At 41.2% G+C, this 20,882-nt stretch overlaps 1 protein-coding gene across 1 annotated transcript in view; it reads left to right on the top strand.

Annotated features, from left to right (window-relative positions):
• Positions 1-9,084: 9,084 nt before the first annotated feature.
• Positions 9,085-20,882, top strand: part of FREM3 (FRAS1 related extracellular matrix 3) — a 121,849-nt gene continuing 110,051 nt past the window's right edge. Inside the window, 3 exon segments of the mRNA XM_024246193.3 lie at positions 9,085-10,183; positions 10,186-14,268; positions 16,524-16,613. Coding sequence (XP_024101961.2) covers positions 9,085-10,183; positions 10,186-14,268; positions 16,524-16,613 — 5,272 coding nt within the window.

The raw sequence follows: 20,882 nt of genomic DNA, 5'->3' as shown, positions 1-20,882 counted from the left end.
ATCATTGACAGTTTTTATTATCATTATTTCTGGAAAGAATCTAATAATAAAGTGACAATTTGCTCTCACATATAAAAGTTTCCAAAGCTCATTTCCTACCTAACCACCTATTGCATTAAGCACTGCCTTGACTCTAAAGTTGAACAAATCAGCCCCTTATTAATCAGGTAGAATTCAGGTAGATGTTTTTTTCCCTCCCTAAAACTTGCCTGGCAAAAATTTTCCTATCATAGTAACATTCTTTATGACTATAACTAGTTAAGAATATTACCACATATCCAAGCAGGGCTGAGGGGCAGAGCTGCCACTCAGGTGGGCCTGGAGAATGGGAGTAGACAGAGCATCCAGCCAAAGAGGATTCTCAAACCTCCAAATCTAGTGGAATTTTCTCTGCCAGGTTTCAGACTTGCCTAGGACCCATAACCTCATTTTTCCATCTGATTTCACCCTTTCGGAATGGAAATGTCTACCCTATGCCTGTCCCACTGTTGTATTTTGGAAGCAGATAACTTGCCTAGTTTCCCAGGTTCACAGCTGCAGAGGATTTTTTTCCTGGGTGAGTCATTCTCCATAACTCATCCATGATTGATTAAGATGATATTTGGATGATATTTGGGACTTAGAGTTGATGCCAGAATGGTTTAAAACTTTAGGAGATGTTGGGATAAGGTGAATCTATTTTTCATGTGAAGAGGGCACGACTTCTAGAGGGCCAGTGTGAGAGCTCTATGAGTTAAATTACATCTCCTAAAATTTGTATGTTGAAGTCCTAACCCCAAGTACTGGAGAATGAGACCTTATTTAGAGATAGGGTCTTTACAGAGATAATCAAGTTCAAATGAGGTCAGTAAAGTGGGCCCTAATCCAGTATTACTGGGGTCCTTAGGAAAAGGTGAAATTTAGACACAGAGACACAGATAGAGGAAAGACAATGTGAACAGACATAGAAAGAGGCCACTAGCTAAGAGTCAAAAAGAAAGACCTGGAAGAGATTCTTTCCCTAACAGTCCTCAGGAGGAGCCACCTCTCAATATCTTCATTCTGGACTTCCAGCCTCCAGAACTGTGAGACAATAGATTTTTGTGGTTTAAGCCACCCCTAAACCTGTAGTGCCTTGTTACAGCAGTCCTAGAAAACTAATGCCACACCATTTAACATTAACACAGAGTATTTTACAGAATTAGAAAAATATATTCTAAAACTCATTTGGAACCAAAAAAGAGTCCAAATAACCAAAGCATCCTAAACAAAAATAACAAAACTGGAGCTATCACATTGCCTGACTTCAAACTATACTCTAAGGCTACAGCAGCCAAAACAGCATGGCACTGGTTTAAAAAACAAACAAACAAACAACAACAACAAAAAATAGACAAGTTGAACAGAATAGAAAACCTAGAATTAAACCTGCACTCCTACAAATATCTGATCTTTGACAAAATCAACAAAAATAAGCAATGAGGAAATGACTCCCTATTCAATAAATGGTGCTGGGATAGTTGGCTAGCCATATGCAGAAGAAACTGGACCCTACCTCTCACCACATATAAAAATTAACTCAAGATGGGATTTAAATGTAACACTTCCAACTACAAAAATCCTAGAAGAAAACCTAGGAAATACCCTTCTCAATATAGGCTTTGGCAAAGAATTTATGACTAAGTTCCCAAAAACAATTGAAACAACAACAACAAAAAAAAATTGACAAGTAGAACCTAATTAAAGAGCTTCTGCACAGCAAAAGAACTTACCAATAGAGTAAACAGAAAGCCTAAAGAATGGGAGAAAATATCTGCAAACTATGCATCGCATCTGATACGGTTTTTTTTTGTTTGTTTGTTTGGTTTGTTTTGTTTTGTTTTGACAGAGTCTTGCTCTATCAGCCAGCCTGGAGTGCAGTGGCACAATCTCGGCTCACTGCAACCTCTGTCTCCTGGGCTCAAGCAATTCTCCTGCCTCAGCCTACCAAGTAGCTGGGATTACAAGAATGTTCCACCACACCCAGCTAATTTTTGTATTTTTAGTAGGACAGGGTTTCACCATGTTGGCCAGGATGGTCTCGAACTCCTGACCTCAGGTAATCTGCCCACCTTGTCTTCCCAAAGTGCTTGGATTACAGGCGTGAGCCACCGTGGCTGGCTGACACAATTCTAATATATAGAATCTACAAGGAACTTAAATCAACAAGCAAAAAAAAAAAAAAATCAAAGTTCAATGAAAGAATGGGCAAAGGATATGAACAGACACTTCTCAAAAGAAGACGTGCACGCAGCCAATAAACATATGAAAAACGCTCCACATAACTAATCATCAAAGATATCAAAGAAATGCAGATCAAAACCACAATGAGATACCATCTCACACCAGTCCGAATGGCAATTATTACAAAGTCAAAAAATAACAGATGCTGGCAAAACTGCAGAGGAAAGAGAGTACTTATACACTCTCAGTGGGAATGCAAACTCATTCAGCTACTGTGGAAAGCAGTTTGGAGATTTCTCAAAGTACTTAAAACAGAACTACCATTCAACCCAGCAATACCACTACTGGGTATATACCCCAAGGAAAATAGTTTATCCTATCAGAAAGACACCTGCACTCATGTGTTCATTGCAGTGCTATTCACAATAGCAAAGACTTGGAATCAACCTAGGTGTCCATCAATGTGGTACATATACACCATGGAATACTATACAGCCATAAAAAAGAATGAAATTGTGTCCTTTGCAGCAACATGTATGCAGCTGGAGGCCATTATCCTAAGCAAACTGACACAGTAACAGAAAATCAAATATCACATGGTCTCACTTACAAGTGGAAGGTAAACATTGAATACACATGAGTGTAAAGATGGGAATAATAGACACTGGGGACTACTAGACGGGGAGAGAGGGAGAAGGATGTAGGCTGAAGACCACCTGTTGGTTCTTCAAAGTGGTTGTTTTACTTTGTTTTACTATGCTCAATGCCTGAGTGACAGGATCATTGGGATCCCAAGCCTCAGCATCACACAATATACTCACGTAACAAACCTGCTCGTGTACCCTTTAATCTATAATAAAAGTTGAAATTATTTTTTTTAAATTAACATAAAAATATGTTAATGTTTTTCCCAGCTTTATTGATATATAATTGACAAATAAACGTCTTTTACTTTAAAGTGCGTAACATGATGTTTTGGTATACAAAGTCATTGTGAAATAATTGCCACAATTAAACTAATTAACTTATTTATCACCTCACATAGTTTGTGTGTGTATGTGTGGTGAGAATATTTAAGACCTTAGCAAATTTCAAGTATACAGTACAGTATTGTTAACTATAGGCACCGTATTATACATTAGATCTCTACAACTTATTAAACCTGCATAACTGAAACCTTGTACCCTTTGACCAACATCTTCCAAAAACATATTAATGTTTAAATGATAACATTTGTATGATATTTGAACATCTATGCAATAGCTACTGGTCATATTTTGTAGGTATGATAATAACATACTGTATGATGTAAAATCATATAGTAAGATATTGCTGAAGACATTAATTCTCTTAGAAAACATATTTAATGAAGGTAGAATCATATTTCAATAGTCATGTATTTCCTACCCATATTCTGCACTTTTACTATTGATCAAAGGGGGAAACATCACAATGGAATGCTCTGAGAGGACATGCAAAATAAAAAAAAAACTGAGAAGTAATTGTAATTTTATCTAACTGATAAATATACTAACAAGTCATTTTCAGAATTTATCTGAGCTTTCAACTTCAGTGCTAAAGTCATGATTATAATGTGGAATGGATCACATTTTAAGAAAGACAAAAGCTGATCTAGTAAAATGACGTAATTCTTCATCAGACAAAACCTGTAGACTAATAAATAGGACTATGCCTAAAACCCAGACTTTTATTAACTCTTTCAAATTGAATTAATGGAGACCCCAAATAATGTGCAAAGTAATGTTATCTTTAAGTCATTTTGAGATTAGATTCAACTAAAAGTTCTCAAAAAAAAAACAGCACCAATTAAGTACTATCACTCTTCTTCATCATCATTTTTCTTCTAAAATTTGAAACTATTTAAAAGGAAATCTCTATTTAAATAGGCATTGTACTTGTATATACTATAAATAGAACAAAGAATACTTAGTACATTAGAAAAACACCCAATGTTTTAGCTTTGATTCTTGTTTTACATCTGTTCCTAGTGCTTTTCTTTGAAATAAAACTTACTTCTTTTATATGTTGTATGATTTAAAGGAAGATGATCAATTATCATGTTTTAATTTAGTGCTGAATAACCCCTTTTGTTCTTCCAAGGTCTTATTTTCAGCCAACATTGAGAGTTTGAATCAGCTCTTTGTGATGGTCCAGAGCAAGATAGAGCCTTCTTCACCTACCTCGCACATGCTGCCTTCTTATGAATGCCTTGCTGTCCATCGTTTTCTCTGAGTAGTGACAGCCTGAACAGGAACTTTGAGAGTCAGGGATCATGTAGCCAACAGCCTAAAGGATGGCTCTTTCCAGCATGAGAGAGCTCCGGACAGCTGCTCTATTCTAGATGCTAGTTGATGTCTCAGAAGAACAGGCAAAACATTCATTTCCCTCTTCCCTCTTTTTCCACACCACTCAGTTCTCAAATGGCTCTGACGTTATCAATGGACTTGACTTTCTTATTTATTTATTTATTTATTTATTTATTTATTTATTTATTTATTTATTTTTTGAGACGGAGTCTCACTCTGTCGCCCAGGCTGGAGTGCAGTGGCGCAATCTCAACTCGCTGCAAGCTCCGCCTCCCGGGTTCACGCCATTCTCCTGCCTCAGCCTCCCAAGTAGCTGGGACTACAGGCGCCCGCCACCATGCCCGGCTAATTTTTGTATTTTTAGTAGAGACGGGGTTTCACCGTTTTAGCCAGGATGGTCTCGATCTCCTGACCTCGTGATCCACCCACCTCAGCCTCTCAAAGTGCTGGGATTACAGGCATGAGACACCGCGCCCAGCCTGTACCTTGACTTTCAACCACCTTTTTTGAAGGCAAGCGAAATAGGATGACCAGTAGTTTGTTGGGAATGTTTTAAAAGTTAATGAATGCAGCATCACTTGTTTGATATATGCTGAGTGGTTATTCCCATTGGGTATGATGATCTTCTCCTTGCTCCACTGTATGGAGCCTGCCTTTACCAACATCCCATCATGTGTAGAGGCACAGAGAATAATGGTGCCCATCCCGGAGGGCATGGAGAACCTAGCCCAGATTTATGCAAAGAAAGACATGGCCCTGAAATGTAGTTATTGAGGTGGAGCTGCAGCTACTGCATTCTTCAGGTTGGGAGAGACTCACAGAAAATGCAGGTGCCCCACTGAGTCCATATGTAATGGAAACAAAGGTGGCTTGGCCACTGACAGGCTGTGTGACTTAGTTTAGTTAACTTCTCTGAAGCTGCAGTCCCCACAGGTTACAAATGGTTTGGATGCCATTTTAATGTTTTGTTTTCCATGTTTTGTTTTGTTTTGTTTTACTCGTAGTCTCCCTGGAGCATGTTATTCTAAGAGCCCACTGGTGACCCAATTAGAGCAAAGCCTCTAAATAGGCTTTACTGAAGTACATCAATGCTAAACATTTGCAAGCAACCTGATTCAAGGCATTCATGGTGTGACATGTGGGGTTTAAGATCTTTTGTTTCTCCAGCTGGTAGAGAAAAAATAACTTCCACAAAGATCAGGTTAGATAGCTGGTCTTGGCTCCATTAGTTTGGGGGAATGGGGACTGCTGTTCTAGTGCTTCCTCGTTCATGAGGTGAGAACTTTTCCTACCTGTTCCCAGTAACTTCCGAAAGCAGGATGTGACTTTTCTAAAAATGGACTCTCTCTCTGCCAAAGCACACTCAGGATATTTGGACACATAGTCTCCCTTCTATGACCTATTTAATGCCATTTATTCTATGTACCTCAGGGCAGAGCCAGTTATTTATGAAGTGCAGCATGATGGAAAGTTGCCCTGAAGTGACAGGGGTATTTAAGAAGTCCTTCCCTATAGGACATACTTTTAGTTATAGTGGAATTAACTCGCAAAGTAAAATTTTTCTACTTAACTCCTGTAAGTCTCAATTTCTTATCTATAATTATAATAATTACTTACATTTATTGAGTGCTTACTGTGTGCCAGGCACTATTCAAAGCCTTTTATGTGTAGTAATCTGTTTAATTCTTATGATAGCTGTATGAAGTGGGATCTGTTACTATATATAAATTAGAAATATGACACATAACCAGCTTGCAGGGGTTTTTCACAATGATCACATAATGTAGGGCTTATGAAAACCTTGGGCATCCTTCCCACTTAATGACAGACTTGATGCAGCTCAGGTTTAAAGAATAAATTTGGATTAATGAGAGAATGAAGTACAATATGGATAGTGAAATTGCCCTGTGAAAAGAAAATTTTGGTAATATAAATATTTGGCTAGAAATCAAATTTGAATTTTCTAAACAGAGCTTCCACTGACCTCTAATGAACTGGCATATTCTGAGGAAAGACGAAAGAAGTCATCCTACACTTGCACTGGTTTCTCCTGCCTGACACCTAGACGGCATAGTATGTCGATCACTACTTTTGATTCTCTTTCATTGTTCTATTCATTCATTCATTCAATCAATCAATCAACAAATACTTATTACATACCTGCTATGTGCCAGTCCTTGGCATAAGCACTAAGTATCAGTGGTAAACATTACATACTCCCTGCTCTCCTGTAGCTTAAAGCCAAACAGGGAAGACAGACACTAATCGACCTGTACATGAATAAATAATTACAGAGATTTTGCAACATGGTTTGAAGAGCATTTGAAAAATGCTTCCTGAAGAAATGAGACTTAAACTGGGAGGTAGAAGAGAAACTAGAAAGGTGTGGCAACATTAACAACATGAGAGATAGTTATAGGAGTTTGCCAGATGGAAGTTACTAATGACCTTAGTGAAAGTTTTTTTGGTGTGTCTAAGGTGGAAACCAGACTGGGAGTGCCCTAAAGAGACAATGAGTGAGAGGTGAAGAAATGGAGACAGTAATGAAATAAAAAACCCTTTCAAGACATTTAATGGTGAAAAAGAGGTGAAGGGAATATATGCTGAAGAGGGAAGGTCAGAGGACAAAAATATAAATATAGTAGTTTAGCTTTCTGTTATCTCAGCTGCCCACATCCATCTCTACTTCCAGTGAAAATAGCATAGAAAAAAGATACTTGTCCCAAAGTGAGTGAGTGTGCTTGAAAAAGAACCAAAACTGCACTCCTATAGGAATATTCATTTGGTAACTTTAATATATGCAAACTAATAAAAGTTCTACCATAAAAACCCATCCTTTGGACAAGGCAGCAGCTTTATAAAATGTAATATAATGACTCATTTATGATGAAACTTTACCTGTGTTTCAATTAAAAATATATTTTTAAATAATATTTTTCCAGATACACTGAATTAATACTGTATAATTAGGCTAAACACATATTGATTCAAACTTATTATCTCAAAATTCTGTTGTATGAACAAATCTGTGTGCTAATGGGGCACACTAACATTCAACTAAAGTGAATTGTATAGACCCATAGCATTTCACTGGATGATTAAATTAAATGTTTAGAGAGAAAATTAAATCTTTCAAGTCACTAGCAGATTATTCTTGCTCTGGAAATCAGCTGATGTCGTTGCTGCTGTGAATAAAACAGGCATTTGTAACACTGTAAAAAACTAAAAGAATAACTTGGAGATGACATTTAAAGATTTCTATTCCCCCTTGAAGCCATTTCTATCAATATAGTTTGTAGACATCTATTTTTACTGTCATCAAAAAGTCTCTCACATTCACATTAATTTTATAAGGAAGCACGTTACTACTACTACTACTTTATTTATAGAAAAAGATTAGTCTGCACTGTAACTAAATTGGCTATTTTAAAACTTACAAATTAATAGGATTCTGTTAAGTACCTAACACTACATCCATAGTCACCTTCATCTGAAAGCCATGAAGAGCCTGATTCCAGGTGTTAAATGATTGAGCCACAGAAATTGATCCAAGTATCCTGCTACTGTTTCCTTTGACATCCTACCCTCTGGCTACTGTCTACGAAGAAAGTAATTAGAAAACAGCATGTCTAATAAACTAACAGGCAAGTCACTGTTGATCAGATATGGAAACCACATTCTAAGAAAACGGAAGGAAGCCGAGCCGCACACCTGATTGTGTTATGTGAGACCCAATGACAAAAAAAAAAAAACAAAAAAAAACAGATTACAAGCTATTCAAGTTTGGGTGCTGATTTTCTTTTTCAAAACCTAAGCAGAAGAAAAATGTCAGGGTTGTTTGGAAGCACCAAATTACAAGATCCTGAATAAGCTGCTTCATCAGACAGACAGCTAGAAAATCCTATTTGCAAAATAGCTCCCACCAGCTTCTCTTATGTCCGAAGTGAGACTCGGTTTTTGGCTAGAAAATACACTCCTGTCAGCGGTAAGGAAGAGGAATGGTGTCTCTCCCCCTTTTCAGAAACACCATTCCCTGGATGAATGGACAACAAGAGCGCAATCTCACAGACGCAGGACTGACCCGAGTACAGTCACCGTCTCTCTCCCAACCCTGAGGGACAATCCCTTTGTGGCACCCGGGGAAGAGAGTATCCAGACAGCTGGTCGGAGTCTGGCAGCGCGGGCAGCAGCGCGGCGGCCACGGCTCCGGGCACAAAGGTGTGTAAGGTAGGCTGGGTGAAGCGCCCAGGAGCGGAGGGGAGAGCGCTGCACCCTCGCTAAGTCTCGCCGCGCTGGGCGCGTATCTGGGGTTCCCAGAAGCCAGCAGAGAGAGACTTGGGACCGGGGCTGAGCAGGAAGTGGGCAGAGCCCCTTCCCCCGCTGCCGTTACCTGCAGTAGCCGAAGCGCAGCCGCTGGCTCTTGCTGGATCCGCGCGTCGGCTACCGACTGGACAGCAGCTACTGCCTCTACTGCCTGCACCTGCGGCTCAGCGGATCCCTCTTTGCACAGGGCACCCCACCCCTGGAATCCCAACGCCAGGAGCCATCCGTGGCCATGGCGGGGGCTTCTCGGCACCCTACTGGGACGCCCCGGCAGCTCCTTGTGGCACTCGCCTGCCTGCTCTTGAGTCGCCCCGCGCTGCAGGGACCGGCATCCTCGCTTGGGACCGAGCCCGACCCGGCGCTTTACCTGCCCTCCCGGGGTGCGCTTGACGGCACTCGCCCCAACGGCCCCAGCGTGCTGATTGCCAACCCTGGACTCCGGGTGCCCCTGGGTCGTTCCCTTTGGCTCGACCCGCTCCGGGATCTGGTGATTGGAGTGCAGCCGGGGGACCGGTGCGAAGTCACGATACTGGACGCCCTGCCGCGGCTCAAGGGCGCGCTCTCCCCGCGCCGCTTCCCCTGCACCTTCCGGCCCCGCCAAGTCCAGTACACTCACTTTGGCTCCCACAGCCCCGGACGCGCCCGGGTGCTGCTGCAGCTGCGCTACGACGCCCCGACACACACGCTGGTGCTGCCCTTCACGCTGGCGGTGGACTTGGTCTTCTCCCAGCTGGAGCTGGTGACGCGCAACAGGCCTTTGGTAGTGGAGAAGCTGCGGGGCTGGAGCCGCGCCATCGACAGGAGAGTGCTGGACTTCGCCTCCCTGAAGTCTGGAGCCACGGCCACCCGCAGGTGCCGGCTCACCCCACTTCCTCACGAGGACGGCCCCCTGCCCAAGTACGGGAGCTTGGTGGACGCGGTGGGGGCCCCTCTCCCCAGGGGCAAGGGCGTAGACTGTGAGGCTTTCCTCCGTGCTGGAGTACGCTATCAGCACACCGCCACCTCCTCGCCCAATCGGGACTACGTGCCCATGATGGTGGAGCTGCTGGAGCCTGAGGGCCAAGACGCTGGGTCCGCGGGTGTGCTGGTGTGCGAGCACTTCCAGCTGCTGGTGAGGATCCGCGGGGGAGCCGAGAACACACCGCCCAGGCCCAGCTGCATGGCCACGATGATGATGGAGGTGGATCCATTGGTGCTGACAGCCCTGACGCCTGACGCACTGGCCGCGGAGGACGTCGAGTCAGACCCTGGTGACCTGGTGTTCAACATTCTGAACGCCCCCACTCCCCCACCAGGGCACCTGGGGCAACAGGGCTACGTGGTCAGCACCGACGACCTCTAGGGCTTCCAGTCTCCTTCTTTACCCAGCAGGAGCTGAGGGAGCTGAAGATTGCCTATCAGCCCCCTACAGAGAACTCCCATGGGGAGCACCTCTTTCAGCTGGAGCTGGAGGTGGTGGACGGAGACGGCGCCGCCTCAGACCCCTTTGCCTTCATGGTGACAGTGAAATCCATGAATACTCTGGTCCCAGTGGCTAGCCATAACAGGGGACTTGTGCTTTTTGAAGGTCAGTCAAGGCCCTTGTCCAGCACCCACAGCGTTCCTATCAGTGATAAAGATAACCTGGAAGAGGTGAAAATGGCTGCAGTCAGGGGCTTGAGACATGGGCAGCTGGTGGTGTTTGGGGCACCTGCTGGGTGCAAGTATTTCACACCAGCGGACCTGGCAGCAGGGCGAGTGGTGTATCAGCATGATGGCAGCAACACCTACAGTGACAACATCATCTTCCGGATGGAGGACGGGCACCACCAAGTGGAATTCCTCTTTCCCCTCACCATCCTACCTGTGGATGATGAACCACCAATGGTCAATACTAACACAGGACTCTCACTGACTGAAGGGCAGGTGGTCCAGATCTCTCCCTTTGTACTGAGTGCTACTGATATTGACTCTGAGGACTCAACCATCCACTTTGTGCTGGAGAACCAGCCCCTAGAAGGAAATGAGGAAGAGCCTCAGTGGGAGTTGGCCCCTGGTTCCTCCCACTCAGGCCACTACCTGGGGGACCTGTTGCTGCGGCAGGCTGAACTACCTCTCTCCACTGAAGATGAAGACTGGCACTACATGGAAAAGGAAGGGCTTTATGAGAAAGTGGTGACTGAGTGGCTACAGAGAGACATAATGGAAGGGAGACTCTTCTACCGCTATCTTGGACCACACAGCCCTCAATCTGTAATGGTCCAGCTGGCTTTCCATGTGCAGGATGACCATGACCCACCCAATCTCTCCAACCAGCACATTTTCACCATCAAGGTCCATCCAGTGGATATACTGAGTCCACAGCTGTATCCAGGAACTACACTGGAAATGACTGTACAAGAATACCAACTCACTCACTTCCAGAAGAATTTCCTCCAATACATTGACGAGGACTCTGATGACCAGAACCTATGGTACACCCCACTGACACTCCCGACTGACATAGATGGCAACCACCAAGTCCGGGCTGGAGAAATTGTGCTCACTGGTTCACCAAACACACTCATCATGCACTTCACCCAAGCCCAGGTAAATCAGCATAAAGTTGCCTACCAGCCTCCACAGAAGTTGGGTATTGCACCACGGGTTGTGCAGTTTACTTACCAGGTGGAAGATGCTGCAGGCAATAGCGTGCCAGGCACATTCACATTATTCCTGCAACCTGTGGGCAACCAGCCCCCAGAAGTCACCAACAGAGGCTTTACTATCTTAGAGGGAGGCAGCTTTAACCTCAGTAGTAATGAGCTGCATGTTACAGACCCAGACACAGACATTAACCAAATTGTCTTCATATTAGTCCGGGGTCCCCAACATGGACACTTGCAGTACTTTAAAAAATGTATGGTCCCAGGGGAATCTTTCATGCAAGCTGATATTATTAATGGGAGTGTCTCTTACCAGCATGGCAGAGACCAGACGACTACCAGTGACACTTTCCATCTGGAAGTAAGTGATGGGGTGCACCATATACCCATCACCGTCCCAATTTCTGTGCATCCCAATGTGGCTAACAGAAGTCCTAGGATCTCTCTCAGAAGTAGTTCATTATTGGATGTTTCTATAGATGTACTAGAGAATAAAGCCACTGAAATTACCATGGGTGTCATCCATGGCAAAAGGAAGGATGTAGGTGACTTGATGCTGTCTTTCATTGTAAAGGATAGCCCCAAATTGGGCAGTATTCTGGTAAATGGTTTGCCCACAGAACGATTCACCCAAGAGGATCTCATCAATGGGAGAGTAGCCTATGTCCACACTGGAGGTGAAGTTGGTTTTCAAAAGCAGCACGATGCCTTCAGCCTCATCCTCTCCAATGATTCTTACCAATGGGTAGTGGGGAATAGCATAATAGAGAGAGTACAGGTACAAGTAACTGTGCTGCCTGTGGACAATGTGGGACCCAAGGTCTTGGTGGGGGAGTCCTTCATTGTCTATGAAGGTGAGAAGAACTCTTTGACCTTACAACATCTCCATGTTGAAGATGTGGACACTCCTCAAGATGAACTCCTCTGCACAGTGACTAGTCAGCCAGCCTCCGGCTACCTGGAAAAGATTGCACGAGCTCCTGGTTCAAAAATGTCCCAGTCTGGTAGCCCCATCAGTGCTTTCTCCCTCAGAGATGTCCAAGTGAGGCATATCAATTATGTACAGAGTATTCACAAGGGAGTAGAGCCACAAGAGGATCAATTCACCTTTTATTGCTCTGATGGCATCAACTTCTCCCCAAATGTCTTCTTCCCTATAATCATCCTACCCACAAATGATGAGCAGCCTAAACTTTTTGCCCATGAGTTTGAGGTACTAGAGGGGATGAGCCTGGTCATAGACACCCAGCTGCTTAACGGAACAGATGCTGACCTGCCACCGAATGAGCTCCACTTTCAACTCACAGCCCTCCCTCGGCATGGACGAATTATACAGCAGCTGGCTACAGGCAGCCAGCCCATCCACAGCTTCACCCTCAAGGAGATCCAGGAGGCCTCCACCATTGTATATGAGCATGATGACTCAGAGACCAAAGAGGACAATTTTGAGGTCTGGCTGAGTGACGGCAAGCACACAACCCACAGGAAGGTACCCATTGTAGTGACCCTAGTGGATGATGAAACTCCTCAGCTGACTGTCAACAATGGGCTGAAGGTAGAGAAAGGACACTCTGAGATCATCACAAATCGGATCCTCAAGGCCACAGATCTTGACTCAGATGATAAGAGCCTCAGTTTTGTCCTCCATTCTGGGCCTCAACAAGGGCTTCTACAGAGGCTGAGAAAACCCAGAGGAGAAGTGAGGAACAATCTTACTCTGGGAATGAACTTTACCCAAGATGAGATTAACAGAGGCCTCATCTGCTATATCCACACAGGCCAAGAAGGGATTGTTGACATTATCAAGTTTGATGTTACTGATGGGGTTAACACTTTGACAGACCACTACTTCTATGTCACCATTGGCAACTTACACAGGGACTTCCCTGAGGTAATCAGCAAAAGGATCACCTTGACAGAAGGTGCCAGAGTGACCCTTACCAACAATCTGCTTAGCAACAGTGACATCAACAGCTCTGATGAACATTACTTTAGCATTACACGGGCTCCAAGCCTGGGTCACTTAGAAAGTTCTGACCATGCTGGGGAACCCATTGCCTCTTTCACTCAGCTTCAATTGGCTAGCAACAAAATATCCTATGTCCATACTTCAAATGATGAGAAAAAGATGGACAGCTTTGAGTTTCAAGTGATCAATGGACTCTACCCTGTGTTCAGAACCTTCAGGATCTTCATCACTGATGTGGATAATAAGAAACCTATCCTGACCATTCATAGACTAACACTACAGAAAGAGGATAGCCAACTGATCACTCTCCTTGAATTGACGGTGGAAGACAAGGATACCCCAGATGATCTTATTCTCTTTACCATCACGCAGGTCCCTACGCATGGCAAGATTTTGTACAATGGTAGCCGTGCTGTGACCACTTTCACCAAGCAAGACCTGAACAAGAACCTGATTAGCTACAAGCATGACGGCAGTGAGACCACTGAAGATAGTTTCTCCTTGACTGTGACAGATGGCACTCACACTGATTTCTATGTCCTACCAGACACTGCCCTGGTGACACACAAACCTCAAGTAATGAGGGTCCAGATAAGATCATTAGACAATAGGCTTCCTCATATTACTATCAACAGGGCTGCCCTAGCCTTGAAGCACTTTCACAATGGACACATGGGCTTCCTGATTACCAGCAAGTCTCTGAAGGCAGAAGATCAGGACAGCCCCCACAGGCTTCTGAAGTATAAAGTGACCAGAGGACCAGAGCATGGATTCATTATCAACACTGGCCTTGGAAACCAGAGCACTCGAGTGTTTACACAAGGTTAGTATGCATTCTTCCCTGACTATTCTGTCCCTCTCCTTCATTGGATCAGATCTCTCAGCTTTGTGTAAAATTGTCCTGATATCAGCCATTTGCAGTAAGATTCTTGTTCTAATAAAATACAGTGAAGCGTGAAACTATTCTAAAAACAAAAAAGGCAACAAGTCCTTTTTCATCAATTTCATCAGAATGACCATTTAACAGAAACTCACAGATATTTCATAAAGTTGTAGTTATACCTTAAAACTGCTAAACACAGGAGGACAGCTTCTGCTTCTGAAATATTATAAGATAACGTTATATTAATTCTGATAATATCAGATTGATTTTGAATTTTAAGAATGGCATACAGAAATCATTTGCATAGTTACTAGTAAGTCCAGATTTTTGAAGATGTTTGGTATCTAGATTTTGGATATAAATTCCCACATTGTTCATTTTTATTATACTATTCAAATGTAATTTCTACATCTAATAAAAGCACAGAACTGTTTGCCTGAGATTATTTTTTCTTTTATATTTGGTGTCACTACTAATCATGAGCTACAGGCAGGTCCCTCTACTTTCCCAAGTGATATGATACCCGCTGGCTTTTAAATGCTGTTTATGTTGTCATAACTTTTTTAGATAGCTCTGTGCATGAAATTTCCCACACATGATACATGTAAACCTAGATGCAAACTCAGAGGAAAACTTACACATGTTTAAAAAACAGTTTGGTTACATTTTCAGAATTGCTTCTAAAGCAAATGAAATCATATGTGGTTCTCCATGGCACGTGTATACCTATGTAACAAACCTGCACGTTATGCACATGTATCCCAGAACTTAAAGTATAACAACAACAAAAAAAGAAATAATGCAATCACAACAGTGATAACATTTTCAAATATTAAACTTATATAAACTTTAAACAATAAAATCATATGTGGTTCTATAAGAATTATTCTATAAACAAACACCCCTGAAAGCAAATTATTTTTAAAATACTATTACCAATATAAAAACATAATTATAGACCTTCATAACAAATTATTATCCAAGAGAATAGCCAATAGGAAAAAAAATCATGATTTTATTCTCATTTTCTTTTTTCTTAGGATGCAGTAATTATTCTTGTTTAAATTCATTTTGACAAGTAGTTCATGAGTATCCACAGTTATGTCAAGCTCTATACTTGTGCAGAAGATTCAAAACCAGATAGAACTGACTCTCCATAGAGGGCCAGGATGTTGTAAAGCAGACGTAACTAGAATGCCCTCCTTGCTGGGCTTCAGCACCCAGAGAATATGCACATAGTAGCACTGTGACAAAGTCAGGGTTTCTTAACTTTTATTTTAGGTTTGGAGGTACATATGAAGGTTTGTTACATACTTAAACTCATGTCAAGCTGGTCTGTTGTACAGATTATTTCATCACCCCGGTATTTAAGCCCAGTACCCAGTAGTTATCTTTTCTGCTCTGCTCCTTCCTCCTACCCTCCACCCTCAAGAAAACACCACTGTCGATTGTTGCTTTCATTGTATTCATGAGTTCTTATCATTTAGCTCCCATTTATAAGTGAGAATATGCAGTATTTTGTTTCCTGTTCCTGAATTAGTTTGTGAAGGATAATAGCCTCCAGCTGTATCCATGGTCCTGAAAAAACAACAACAACAACAACAAAAGACATGATCTAGTTTTTAATGGCTGCATAGTATTCCATGGTGTATATGTAATATATTTGCTTTATCCAAGATGTCATTGATGGACATTTAGGTTGATTCAATGTCTTTGCTATCGTGAGTAGTGCTGCAATGAACATTTGCATGCATGTGTCTTTATGATAGAATGATTTATATTTTGGGAGTGTATACCCACTAATGGGACTGCTGGGTTGAATGATAGTTCTGTTTTGAGCTCTCTGAGGAATCTCCACACTGCTTTCCACAATGGCTGAACTAATTTACACTCCTACCAACAATGTATAGTGTTCCTTTTTCTCTACAATCTCACCAAGCATCTGTTATTTTTTGACTTTTTAATAATCACCAGTCTGACTGGGGTGAGATGGTACCTCACTGTGACAAAATTTCAAACTAAAGTTTTATTTTTGACATTGTTGCTTCAAGAAGAAGATTCATGTTCACTCAATCATTATTTTCAAATTTATTAATTGGAGTATTTCTATGCCTAATTAAAACTTTGAAGTTGTTAACATACTCATTTTCATTTGTGCCAATATGACTTTGTGTAATGGTTGCTTTTTTTTTTAGCTGATATTGATGAGATGAAGATATCCTATGTTTTGAATGAGGGCAGCAATGCATCAATGGACATCTTCTATTTCTCTGTTGAAGACAATGGTAAGTCATAATAAACCCTTCAAAAGGATTCATGGTTAACTAAAATCAACATAAAATTGGAAAAAAATTAAATCATTTCTGGGCAAGTATAGGCATCATGTAAGCAAGTAATCACAATCAATAATGTCATAATACAAGCAAATTAATTCTTTTTGTTTCACTTATGGTCCTGTGCCAAAAGATTCTTGATAAATAACTTTTTAGGAAGAAAAAGCAATGAGGACTTTGATGAGTGAAATGTGAAGTATTTTATCTGATCTGGATCATGTGTGACATCATATAGGCAAGTGAATCTTACCTTCAAGAGATTCTGTGAATCTAGCTAGTGGTTTCTATCATTCCAAAACAAATTAGAAAATACATCTTCAGATTTTGTTGGGATTTTTATTTGCAGAACTGAATCTTATGGCTCCCTGACCTTAGACTTGAAATCTTTCTGGATGGGGTAAATATATATATATATATATATATATATATCCCAGCATAGAGGAAAGCTTACTTAAAAACTGCCTGTTTATGCTGCAGCTTGGTCTGTCTACTATTAACTTCAAAGTAGAATAATGGGCAGCATCTAGTTAACAGAAGCCACTTTCTTTACACACCTAGGGATTCAATGATTATGTGGTCAGAAGAAAAATCATTTTGCAGTATGACAGGATAATAGCAGAAATTATCTCTGTGTGCTGCTTGCCACTCAGTAACCTCTTTCAGTACAAATCATTACTCATTCCCAGTAAGTAACCTGCATTTTCTGCCTAAATCATGTGTAATCAGTCAGGAACTGAATTTATTGTAAAGTAGTCCTATATGAGGGGCCATATGGTATACTGACTGGGTTTGAATCCCAACTTGTCCCGTGTGACCTTGAGTAAGTGACCTTGTCCTCTTCATTCATTCCCCCATGTATAAAGTGGTGGTCTTCATACCTAGGTCAAAGAGTTGCTAAGAGGATTGACTAAGATCATAAATGTAAAGCACTTCATAAAAAGTAGGTGCTTTCATCTGATTCTTGTTCTTTTTTAAAAAAATTAATTTAAAGATAGGTGCCCATTAACTAGGTACTTTCTCCCCTTCTGATGAGACTAACTACAGTTGAAACTACTGATCCCTCCTATCCATTTTCTCCCTTAAAGTTTAAAATCAAATCTTCTTTCCCTTTCCCAAGTTCTCAAGAACCATAAGTTACTAAAAAGATGAATTTATGCCTTTAAACAGGTTCATAAATAAATGTAAGACATATTTTATATTGAATATTTTCCTTTCTGTTTTTGAAAAGAATGTCACTCTAAAAAGATGTACCTCTGACTCTGACACTATGCTTTGTGGACAACGTTACAAACAAAAATCAGTCTGTGATGACCCTGTAAGGTGAATTTTATGTAGCTACCATGTTTTAACTTTTTTCTATGAGCTAGCCAGTCCCTAAAGACATTATGACTTTTGATCCTCCTACAAAATAAAAAGTAAATGTTATGATGCCCATTTTAAAATGAAGACACCATGGTTGAATAACTTGCCTGAAGTCAAACAAGCAATAGGCAAGTAAACTGGAATCAAATCCAGGTCTTGCCAATTCCAAAGCTAGGGCTCTTAACTGCCAACGCAAATCTGTCATCTTATAGTTCTGGAGTTCAGAAATCCAAAATGGTCCTTACTGGAATAGAATCAAGGTTTTGACAAGGCTGCATTTTCTTTTTTTTTTTTAATTTTTCCATAAGTTTTTGGTTGTACAGGTGGTATTTGGTTACAGGAGTAAGTTCTTTGGTGGTGATTTATGAGATTTCTGTGTACCCATCATCCGAACAGTATACACTATTTTTTGCCCCCCTCCCACTCTTCCCCCCAAGTACCCAAAGTCCATTGTGTCATTCTTATGCCTTTGCATCATCATGTCTTAGCTCTCACATATCAGTGAGAACGTATGATGTTTGGTTTTCCATTCCTGAGTTAATTCATTTAGAATAATAGTCTCCAATCTCATCCAGGTCACTGCAAATGCTGTTAATTCATTCCTTTTATGGCTGCATAGTATTCCATCGTATATACATACCACAGTTTCTTTTTTTTTTTTTTTTTTTTTTAATTTTTATTTTTATTTTATTTTTTTTTCTTTTATTATTATTATTATTATTATTATACTTTAGGTTTTATGGTACATGTGCGCAATGTGCAGGTAAGTTACATATGTATACATGTGCCATGCTGGTGCGCTGCACCCACCAACTCGTCATCTAGCATTAGGTATATCTCCCAATGCTATCCCTCCCCCCTCCCCCCACCCCACAACAGTCCCCAGAGTGTGATGTTCCCCTTCCTGTGTCCATGTGTTCTCATTGTTCAATTCCCACCTATGAGTGAGAATATGCAGTGTTTGGTTTTTTGTTCTTGCGATAGTTTACTGAGAATGATGATTTCCAATTTCATCCATGTCCCTACAAAGGACATGAACTCATCATTTTTTATGGCTGCATAGTATTCCATGGTGTATATGTGCCACATTTTCTTAATCCAGTCTATCATTGTTGGACATTTGGGTTGGTTCCAAGTCTTTGCTATTGTGAATAATGCCGCAATAAACATACGTGTGCATGTGTCTTTATAGCAGCATGATTTATAGTCCTTTGGGTATATACCCAGTAATGGGATGGCTGGGTCAAATGGAATTTCTAGTTCTAGATCCCTGAGGAATCTCCACACTGACTTCCACAAGGGTTGAACTAGTTTACAGTCCCACCAACAGTGTAAAAGTGTTCCTATTTCTCCACATCCTCTCCAGCACCTGTTGTTTCCTGACTTTTTAATGATCGCCATTCTAACTGGTGTGAGATGGTATCTCATTGTGGTTTTGATTTGCATTTCTCTGATGGCCAGTGATGGTGAGCATTTTTTCATGTGTTTTTTGGCTGCATAAATGTCTTCTTTTGAGAAGTGTCTGTTCATGTCCTTCACCCACTTTTTGATGGGGTTGTTTGTTTTTTTCTTGTAAATTTGTTTGAGTTCATTGTAGATTCTGGATATTAGCCCTTTGTCAGATGAGTAGGTTGCGAAAATTTTCTCCCATTTTGTAGGTTGCCTGTTCACTCTGATGGTAGTTTCTTTTGCTGTGCAGAAGCTCTTGAGTTTAATTAGATCCCATTTGTCAATTTTGGCTTTTTTTGCCATTGCTTTTGGTGTTTTAGACATGAAGTTCTTGCCCATGCCTATGTCCTGAATGGTAATGCCTAGGTTTTCTTCTAGGGTTTTTATGGTTTTAGGTCTGACATTTAAGTCTTTAATCCATCTTGAATTGATTTTTGTATAAGGTGTAAGGAAGGGATCCAGTTTCAGCTTTCTACATATGGCTAGCCAGTTTTCCCAGCACCATTTATTAAATAGGGAATCCTTTCCCCATTTCTTGTTTTTGTCAGGTTTGTCAAAGATCAGATAGTTGTAGATATGTGGCATTAGTTCTGACGGCTCTGTTCTGTTCCATTGATCTATATCTCTGTTTTGGTACCAGTACCATGCTGTTTTGGTTACTGTAGCCTTGTAGTATAGTTTGAAGTCAGGTAGTGTGATGCCTCCAGCTTTGTTCTTTTGGCTTAGGATTGACTTGGCGATGCGGGCTCTTTTTTATACCACAGTTTCTTTATCCACTCGTTTATTGATGGGCATTTGGGTTGGTTCCACGATTTTGCAATTGTGAATTGTGCTGCTATAAACATGCGTGTGCAAGTACCTTTTTCAAATAATGACTTCTTTTCCTCTGAGTAGATACCTAGTAGTGGGATTGCTGGATCAAATGGTAGTTCTACTTCTAGCTCTTTAAGGAATCTCCACACTATTTTCTGTAGTGGCTGTACTAGTTTACATTCCCACCGGCAGTGTAGAAGTGATCCCTGATTAATAAACACATCCATGCCAAAATCTACTGCTTTTTAAAAATTATTTGTTCAATTATTGCCATTCTTGCAGGAGTGAGGTGGTATCTCATTGTGGTCTTGATTTACATTTCCCTGATTATTAGTGATGTTGGGCATTTTTTCATGTTTGTTGGTCATTTGTATATCTTCTTTTGAGAATTGTCTATTCATGTCCTTAGCCGACTTTTTGATGGGATTGTTTTTTTCTTACTGATTTGTTTGAGTTCGTTGTAAATTCTGGATATTAGTCCTTTGTCAGATATATACATTGTGAAGATTTTCTCCCACTCTGTGGGTTGTCTGTTTTCTCTGCTAACCGTTCCTTTTGCCATGCAAAAGCTCTTTCATTTAATTAGGTCCCGACTAT

This window comes from Pongo abelii, chromosome 3, assembly GCF_028885655.2.
Source record: "Pongo abelii isolate AG06213 chromosome 3, NHGRI_mPonAbe1-v2.0_pri, whole genome shotgun sequence".
Taxonomy (NCBI): domain Eukaryota; kingdom Metazoa; phylum Chordata; class Mammalia; order Primates; family Hominidae; genus Pongo; species Pongo abelii.
The sequence above is the reverse complement of the archived record's forward strand: the minus strand, read 5'-3'. Positions and strand labels throughout refer to the sequence as shown.